The sequence below is a fragment of the Candoia aspera genome, chromosome 1 (assembly GCF_035149785.1).
Source record: "Candoia aspera isolate rCanAsp1 chromosome 1, rCanAsp1.hap2, whole genome shotgun sequence".
In the NCBI taxonomy this organism is placed as follows: Eukaryota; Metazoa; Chordata; class Lepidosauria; order Squamata; family Boidae; genus Candoia; species Candoia aspera.
In genome coordinates this window covers 53797913-53807942 of record NC_086153.1, presented here as the reverse complement: position 1 = coordinate 53807942, position 10030 = coordinate 53797913, and the positions used below count along the sequence as shown (strand labels likewise).

The window sequence follows — 10030 nt, the reverse complement described above, 5'->3', positions numbered from 1 at the left end:
TCGCCTTCCTTTCATATGATTTGCAAAGGTAGAAGAACTGCTTATGTTGACAATTTCAGAATGCAGTCCTTTAAGCATCTACTTAGTAGTCTCTCAGTGAATTCAATGGGTCTTAATACCAAATGAATTTAGAACTGCAATAGTTTCATTGATCTAACCTATGAATAGAGACATCTAAGGCTGCTTTGTTAATTTTGAATTTGAATCTGCATGCTCATACCCTTCCAGCTATCCGTATGCTCCCCCCAACCGCTTATGCCAGGGCTGAGAACCTGTGGACCTTGAAATACTGCTGAATTACAGCTCCCAGCTGTCCCAGACAGCATGTTCAATGGTGAAGGGTGCAAAAAGTTGTAGTTCAACAACATCTGGAGGAATATAGATTCCTATCCCTGTCTTACATTACTTACTTTCTTTAACTTTTCTTATTTCCATTTATTCCTTTTACATTTCTGAGTTGCTTTTCTACTAGAAATTTCTGTAATAATCTATCATTGTAGAATTACTTTGTCATTAAAGAATACATTCTTTAGGTGTTTATGAAAGACTGAAATAAAAAACCCATTGTGTTGATTTTATATTTTATTTTATATTATGTCACATATATACAAATTAAGAAAAAAATCATCAAGCACAATGTGTATATTAAAAATAGTACTAATATCAAAAACATACTTAAGCAAATCTTTTTTTCACACCACAAGTTCCACTTAAAGGATTTCTGGTTCTGTGTTTAGTCATTAAGCACCAGGGCTGTGCACCATTCAGAAATGATTCCAAAGTGCTTCAGATCCCAAGTGAGCACAGCTCTGCTTTTCATTAGAATAGCATAGCTGTTTTCAACCTTCTCTGCAAGCCTTAAAAAAGGCCCAGCTAATGAGTTGTCTCTTCAAATCATCTGCACCTTTATTTTCAGCCTCACATAGCTTAGAAAAAGTTGAGCTGCTTTAATGAATAGCAGAGAAGTGGTGTGCTTATGCAAAATTGAAGGATTTTTCTGAGGGTTTTTTTTAATGTGCCCTGCCCAAATAACACACATTAGTTTCTAAGAACACGTACATGAATTCTGTATTATTTACAGTTAAGTGCTTGTTGTTGTTTTAAAAGTATTATGGTTATTGGTTATGAATCAGATAGAAAATTCAGCTCTCTGCTCAGCTGTGATTTATGGTTAATTATATCTCATACTGAGCATATCTCTGTCCCCACTTAGCCAAAGCTGAGTACTGTTGTCTCATTGACTACAGCAGAAACAGGTAGGCATTTTAACTCTTCCAATAAAATCAGTTGGACTTTAAATACTTAGATGCCGTAACTGCTGAGGTCTGTCCATGAAATACAATAAAAGTATAAAACCAAGTTAAAACCAAGAATATTAAAAATGAATTAAAATTAGGTTGACCATATTTCCTTGAGACAAAAACAGGACATTGGGATGGCAAAATGGGATGCGGTTAAACTTGTGTAATATTCCGTATTCAAGAAAAAGACGATAAAAGAGTTATCAACAGTAAGCTGGGAAGGTGCAGGAGGGGGAGGTGCAGCAATGGTTGGGTCCGGAGAGGCTGGTGCAGGGGTGGCATTGGGTGGAGAGGTTGCAGGAAGGCTGAGGGTGGTGGCAGGCTGAGAGCAGTGGCGAGCTGGGATGGGAGGACAGGAACGAGGCAGCAGGAGGCTGGAGAAGCTGAGGGCTGAGGGCGGTGGCGAGCTGGGATGGGAGGAGAGGAACGAGGCAGCAGGAGGCTGGAGAAGCGGAGGGCTGAGGGCGGCGGCGAGCTGGGATGGGAGGACAGGAACGAGGTGGCAGGAGGCTTGAGAAGCGGAGGGCTGAGGGTGGTGGTGAGCTGGGACGGGAGGACAGGAATGGATGAGTCTAGTGAATGGTTGTCCCCGACAACCTGTTCCTCTCTGGCATGCCCTTTTATTTTATTTTCTTCCTGTCATTTTGACCTAAGAGCCAATCAGCTTCTTTTCTGCTGGGCACACTTTTCCAACCGTCTTCCACTGCACTGATTGGCGGCAGCAACTCTTCCTCTTGCTCACCGCCAATCAGCTGTTCCTACAGTTCCCGCTCTAGGTTTCCCACTGGATTGAGAACTACTGCCAAGTCAGCCTCCTTTTCAATTTCAATTTCATTTTTTTCCGCTTTTCCCAATAATGGCTCCAACATTTAAAAAAAATGGGACAAAATTGACATTTATATTAAAATGACAGGACGGTCGGGAAATGTTAAAAAAATGGGACTGGGACGAATGGTCAGCCTAATTAACATGATAAATAGTGAAACCCCCATTTAAAGAGATACATTTTCAAGTCTTCATGATGAAGATAACAATATGGGATGCAGCCCAATGAAATTGAGTAGCAATAGGCCCTGATGTAGGCAGTCCTCTTCAGATTACCTTAGAGAGTGAGGTAGAGATCATTCAGAAGGCAGCATTCTTTCCTGTAATATGAACACAAATTATCTGGAGCTTTAAAGGTAATAAGTGCCACTATGGATCTCATCTGGAAACAAACTGACACCCAGCATAAAACCTTCAGAACAAATCTAAGGTGATCTCTCCAAGTTCCTCCAGGTCATATGTTATATGATTATACTTGGAAAGCAAACAAGGCATTGATTCTACTGTACAGCATGTTTTTAATGAACTGGAAACCATGAGTACAGAATGTTTCAAGTGAAAAAGCACAGGGTGTTTTATTCCAATTATTCATGCAAGCTTTTGATGTAACAAGGAAAAGTGTTTTCACAATCCTGCTTAGAGCAAGAAGATAGTAGTATTATCTACCCTAAAAGAGTGCTAATTCAGGATATAAATTAGTAAAAGAGATATGGAGATACATTTAGCTTTTTTTTTTGGACTGATTTTCTATAGCTACTATTTGCTAAATGCATGATCATTTGAATGATTTGCATTTCAGGCTGGTGATATTATGAGAAATTCCTAATATATTATACCCCTTTCAGAAGAGCAATACCATTCAAAATACAGCAGTTAAAAGTTGACTGAAATAAAAATATATTCAGATTGTCTCGAAGGTTAATGATGATGGGTTGAATTTATTCCTCAGGGCAAGTATTCCCAAAAATGAATGTTACACTTTCCCATAAAGACCACTGCTGGGTAATTTATTTTTATGAATCAACTTTAGTATTTCTGGTACTGTACAAACAGATCTTGCCCTACAGAAGGCAACATAATTTTGTTTCAATTTTCATAAACATGATTTTTCTATATATCATTTCTCCAAGGAGCTTATGCACAGGTCAGGAAATCAAGATATATTAACAAAGACTACATAGTAGATTTATAGCAGTGGTGAAATTTGAAACAGGGTCTTCCTGACCAGTGTAATATATTGACTCTCCTTTCTCAGGGAGGCTTTGGCTCACAAAGTAATAGTTCCAGCTCCAGATTACTAATTGCTCATATATACAATTCCATTCCCAGCATTTTAATGTTACATTTTAGTGTGATCAAGAAAGAAAAATCATGTTAAGGATATGCAGATGAAGGGGAGCAAGCTACATGGATGACATCTGCTGTGATTCTCCTTTGCTTAGAACAGATAGATTCCAATCTCTGCTCTATTGGTGTCCCTGATACACCTCTTTACTCTCCTCATAGGAAATTAATAGCTGCCATTCACTGTACCTCGGACATTCTTGCAATACAGGTAAACTTGTCTTCTGGCACTTAAGATCTGGTCTTCACTGATAGAGATCCTGATACAAAATGAATCTGATAGGAGAGGATACACTTGTACTTCATCCACTGTGCTTTTTGCAGAACATCAGTCCTCTCCACACAGAGTCCCAGATAGATTAACAAAACATATATTTTGTTAATACAAATGCAAGAACTGCCATGGTGTCAGTAAAAGACCCATCTGTCTCCCAATGTTGTCCCAATACCAACAGTTTTACATTAGCATTAACAATCTGCTGTGCAACAGGGCAGCAGTTCTCCCTAGGAAACTATAGCCTGAAACAAAATTCAGTAAAAATTATCTTCTCCTGAATCATGTTATTTGGTGGAAAATCCCAAGTTGAACCAATTCTGGTAACATCTGTAACTATATTACTGTACATCTTGAAATAATCCCTTGCTTGCTTCTTTGTAAGCCATCTAAGGAGCAGTTCTGAAGGGAGCCTAAAGATCAGTGACCCAGGCAGAGCCCAGCTTGAATATCTCCATCTTCTACATTCCATAAAACTCTGACCAGGCAGAGCTTTCATTTAATTTTCCCTCTTCCCAGTTCCATTCACTTTTTCTAGCATCTTGCCTGATGAAGAGATCTGAAGATCTTAGAAGGCTTCATTCTTTTGAATTTGCCTAATCCAAGCGTTGGGTTAGATTTTGGAATTGTGCAACAAATGGGTCCACAAGACCAGCAGCCAGATTCAGTATGCCACAGGTGATAAATGGTTTGGATTCAGAGCAGTAAGTGTTGTGGTTGCAATTACACTGCTGAAGCAGAAAAAGATTTCCTTGTAACTGACCAGTTGTGAATGTTTATTAGACCACCGCTATATTGTCCATGACACAGCCACATTTTTCTACAATCATATTCGGGAATTCTGCCACTTCAATTTCTGTGTAGTTTCCCTTTTTGACAAGATACATCATGGGAAGAGGAGAACTCTCCACCACAGCACAGGTTCTCTCTCCATAGCCAAAATGGTGCAGCAAATTCTTGGGCTGCCAGCAGCTGCCCACACAGTGGTAAGCTTGGTAGCCAGCTGGCTCAATAATCCAGTATTGAGTCCAGGTCAGCTCACGGAAATTGATATAATGCTCTTGCCGGCAGCAGATAGACCTCTCCATCATGCTTCCTTCTCCACAGTCCCCAGGTCCTCTGTTAAAAAGCAGAATCAATATTCATCTGAGTTGCAGGAAGAAGACTGGACCCAGTGAAAGTTTTCAGCAAGAAACAGACTGACACATACAAAACTTTGGGCAAGAACAAAAATGTGTAGTTATTTTAATTATGTTGTCTATTTATTGATTGCATGCTCAACTCCCCTAGCTTTTGTCACACACGCTGTTTCAAAGTGTTCCATTTTATTCTCTAACCATTATGTCAGACAGATTATGATGACTCGTCAAACACCATCCACCTTGCTTCTTGATGATCAAGAACTTGTACTCTAAGCCACTCTATCTTCTGTATCACATTCGTTTAGTATATTTACTGTAGTAAATATATTGGTGATTAATTAAAATAACACCTTATTAGGGAGAAATAATCAAATACAGACTAATTCCAGCTTTATTCCCATTAGCAGAAACATTCCCCAATGTGGTTCTGCTAAGGTATTCCTGTTCATGGAAAGTATTTGTACTAGTTGTGAAATGTGAAATGAACTGTCCTCCCTCAAGATGAACTCAACAGCTACACAAGGTGCATGCCAATTCTATGCACATTTATTCAGAAGTAAGCAAGCAATATTTCAAGTCATGCCAACTTTCTTGAGAGTCTTGTTGAACACAGAATTATTTGCAAATGAACAAGGCAAAGGACATGCTAAACAGCTGCTATCCTAAATAACTTTACTCAAAATTCAGCTGACTTTAGTTTCAAGTAAACATAGTTCAGCATAGGCTGGAGACTGCCAAATTTTTGCCTGGGATTTTTGTCATCATGAAAGACAGAAATGAAACAATATCACCATGCGGTTATAACATGACACTTACCCATATTCTTCCAAGTTAAGAGTGTAAAGGACCAACTCTGGTTTGCCCAGTGCCTTATCTGAAGGGTCCTGAGATGTAAAGCACACAGCTTTGGCCATTTCAGAGGCAAAGCTGCCTAATCTTTCTCCTTCAATCCAAATCTCAAGGAGCATTGGTCCAGATGTTTTTGTTTTCAGCCAAAAATGCACAGCCTGTGTAACATCAAAATTCCTCCAGCCAGATTCCATAATGGGAACTAATCTAAATTTTAAAAAGCATGAAATGTGGAGCTGAGCCTAGAGTATTTCAGTTAATGCAAACATACAATAAATAGTAGTATTATGTATATTATTTAAATATAATAACAGTAACAACAATAACAACAATAACAACAACAGCTTCTAAAATTGGCTTTTACTCTAATTCTTTCTTCCCAGAAAATATACAAGAATAAACATTTGGATTGAGTAAGAATATAATAACTATATTCAAACAAATTGTAGGCAAAATGCACATGCAGTCAGCGCTATCAATGACAAAATGGTACAGGCATAATAAAATGGATGAAAAGTAGCACAATTATTAAATTAATAAATGTTGCTACAATATACAAAATAGTAGAAAACAAAGAAGAATCTGGTCCCTATTGCAATTCCTGCTACCAATTAAATACAACCAACTGATAAACTGAAAATGTAAGTTATATTGATCTAGACTAGGAATAAAAGTATTTTTGTGATCCTAAATTTCATAATGATTTTAGAAATCATGTGAGACTATCTGAAAACCATTCAAACTCTATCAGTGGAAGGAAACATAACATAGGCAACTACCTTATTCTAGGGTTATCATATCTAGACCTGAAAAAACCTGGATGACCACTACATGGCCCAAGGAGACACAGAAAATCGTAGCTCTTTGCTATCATATAGTGGTTATTTTGATCTCAAGCCTAGAAATGGTAGCTATACCTTATCTGGAATTGGACTATTTGGTACCTCTGGCTAATATTGTGGACGCTGTCCCAATGCTCATGAGTTTGAGACCCTGGCCTAATCTATGTTTCAAGGCCAATATCATTATTCCTCAGGAAAACGAGTGGCTGCATTCACATATCAGACTGAATCATAGTATTAACAGATTACAGTGGCTTAGAGCAACATAGATGCTCCACTCTGTAAACCATTATTTACTAACCATAGTGACTGAATTCGCACATTACATTAAGCCAAATGCAGTATGCAAACCAGTCTATATATTATTAAGTTCTTGTAAAGTACTAAAAATTTTTTAGTACAAAGCACAGAAACAATTTTTAAATTATACAGTGTTGATTATGCAATTGCAAACTGGCTATATTGGTGACAAAATAATCTTCCCCTGTTGCAAAACACTATCTCTGAGACAGTGGACTCTTCCTTCATACCTGGAATCAATTAAAGAGGTCCGGTTTGTGCCATTATCTTGAAGTTGCACCCAGTACACGCTCACCCTTGCATTCATAACTGGTCTTTGTGAGTGCCTGCTGGGCAGATGTTTCTTCTCTGGGGGCTTTTTGAAAAGCCTCAGTTCAGCCATGGTGACTTCACTGTTTTCTGGGATCCTGCCCTCCATGTCGAAGATCAGGTTCTGACGCGTGGTGTCTGAATAGAGAACATCTCCTGAGATATCTATGTGTATGGAAACAGAAGGAACACTTTTAAATCATTATTTCCAACTCCTACATACTATTATATAGGTGTAAAGGTATAAAGGACATACAAGATATTCTTTAGTTCTCAGGAAAAGTGATGTTTTAATTATCTGGTAGAGATTATGGGGGTAATATTTAATCCAACACATCTGGAAGACACCAAAGGCCATTTTAAATAACAACATGAAATAGGTCATTTGTTGAAACCCCAGAAGATGGCAAATGGACATCTAGAAATCCAATTCCTTCTACTTTCTTACTATCTTGCATTTGTCAATCCTTCCTTTACATAAACACAGCACAAAAATCAGAAATAACGGTAAGTAAGGACTGTGCCAACCACACATATTTAAATCACTGAAAAACTTCATGGTATTCATCCATGGCAGTGCTTTCTATACTAGCTTCTCACATGAACAACAAATGGAGGTCATATAACATTATCTGCAAAGCATATATTTAGAGAAGATAAATGTATTCTAGATTTGCTTTCCACAGCCTGGTACCCTCCAGATATGTTAGGGAAAGAGTTTCCAGGCAGCATAATTGTTTTTAAAAAAAGTTGCTTTAATGATCCATGGTATTTTTTTTCCCCAATGGATGACCACACACAATGTATTTTCAGTGCTTTAAAATAATACATGGGGCAACTTTCACAGCAAACTAAAACTTATGATTTTCTATCTCTTTCCCTTTGTCAACATTTCTCATGGTTTGAGCCAACAAAAAAGTGTTTCCTTATTTATTTAGAGTCATAACATGGGATTTTTGTTTGCTTGTTTTTAAGTAGCAATTACACAGTACGTGGTTATCTGTTTTCATCTGATATTCAAGATGATCTAAAAGCAGGGATCCATCTCATTTAGGAGAAAATTTCCTTAAACACAGCAAATATTTCTTCTCAGTAATCACATTTAAGATTGTGTTACAGTAAACAGATGCAGTATACTCAGTATTTGTAAGGAAAGTGATATAAATTAACTTTGTTATCATGCTTTAATCTTTAAAAATGGCTATCAACACTACCAGATCTCCCCTTCATGACAAATAAATTAGATTACCAGACAAATTCTCAACTTCAAATTTCATTTTTGAGGATACATTTAGCTTAAAATGTCTTAGAAATTCTGTCTTCTGTGGTTTGGATTAAATCTGTTAAGCAGTTGGTATTGATGAAGTTTCAGATTTCAAATGGGGATGGAGAATTTGCTTTTAGCTTCCTGGAAATGTGACAGCAAAATTTACCTGCGTTGCCTGGAATTCCTCTCAAGATCCCAGCTAAACTTGGCAATGCTCTTCGTTTCACACGGTGCCGCTCCAGCATGGACATGTACTTATTTCTTATATTCTCTGGAATCACTAGATTCTCTAGGTCAGTCCTCTGGAGGTCAGGGACATCTGGAAGTCTCAGTTTCTCCAGCAACATTTGCTTGAGTCCTTTCTGACTAAATCCAGCAGTAGTGGCAGCTAGGAACAGGGCAGAGGTTAAGGCCCAGCTAAGACTCACAGCCATCCTTTGCCTATCAATCAAATGGGGAAAGACTCCCTAAATCTCTCCTCTCTCAACACAAGCTTTTCTTGGCAGAGAAGAGATTGCACTGTGAAGCTGCAGGCTGCCTGAGTGGGAAGGAGAACTCATACGATGCCTTTATATAGTGAGTGGGATACCGCTGGCATAACAAATTCCACAAGCAGAAGTGAGGCAGAGGAGATGGAAGTGTTACATCCCCTTTGATACATCCAAGCCATGGTCACACCTTCCCAAGTTTAAGTAATAATACAAGAATATTGAGAAGGTTACGTGTTCTTACTTCATTTATATTTTTCTCCCTATATAACCCCATTCCAAAAAATATGTCTATACAGTGGGATTTATGTTGCTGGGACAGCCTTTTGTTCTTTCAATAAATATATGGATTTGCAGGATGGCAGGGAAAGAATAAATTAGCCACCACTTAGGGGAACAGCACACTGATTATGTTCTATTATTAGATCCTGTTCACCAACTGCAGATTGTTGTGGAATCAAATGGAAATCCAAGTTCCATATCCACAAAACTTTGGGTGCAAAAAATGATATATACATATATTTCCCAGGGGGTGTTCCTAGGCACCACTAAACTGCCACACAGGCTGAAGATTCTGGACTTCTATTCACAGTACATCTGGAGAGTTCCAAATTGGGGAAGACTTCTGTATCTGACCAAGAAAAAATAATATTTTTATCAATAGAGATATTAAAATAATATTTTCCAAAATAATCTCTCTGATCCTAGGGTGGTGGCTAAGTGTGAATTATAATGAAGTTGTTGTTGCCAAATAATGCTTAATCATAACACTTTATCTTCCTGACCTTAGAATGATATTTTTGAATTTCTGAAGCCTAAAAATATACAGACTAAGCATTTTTAAAAGTTTATTTGCATTGTTTTTATTATGGCTTCCTCTGACTTAAGTATATGACATGTGTGCGTTTTTAAAAGCATGTTTGTTCTGGTGCTGTCACAGATAATTTGTTGTTTTTCAGAACTCAAGCCTGTGAAATTCTATTATTGCAATACAACCTATCATTAGAAAATTACTGTTGCTGAAACAAAAGCAACAAGTAGAGGCTCCCACCCCACCCAGCAAATGTTCAGTTTAGGAAAGATTATCTT

The 10030-nt window shown here is 37.8% G+C and overlaps 1 protein-coding gene across 1 annotated transcript; it reads right to left on the bottom strand.

The window, feature by feature from the left end:
• Positions 1-4523: 4523 nt before the first annotated feature.
• On the bottom strand, positions 4524-8887 carry LEFTY2 (left-right determination factor 2). The gene is made up of 4 exons (XM_063290220.1): positions 8620-8887; positions 7108-7351; positions 5703-5942; positions 4524-4863 (listed from the first exon to the last, which is right to left on the bottom strand). Exons 1-4 carry the CDS (start codon positions 8885-8887, stop codon positions 4524-4526), a joined length of 1092 nt encoding a protein of 363 aa, XP_063146290.1.
• Positions 8888-10030: the final 1143 nt, after the last annotated feature.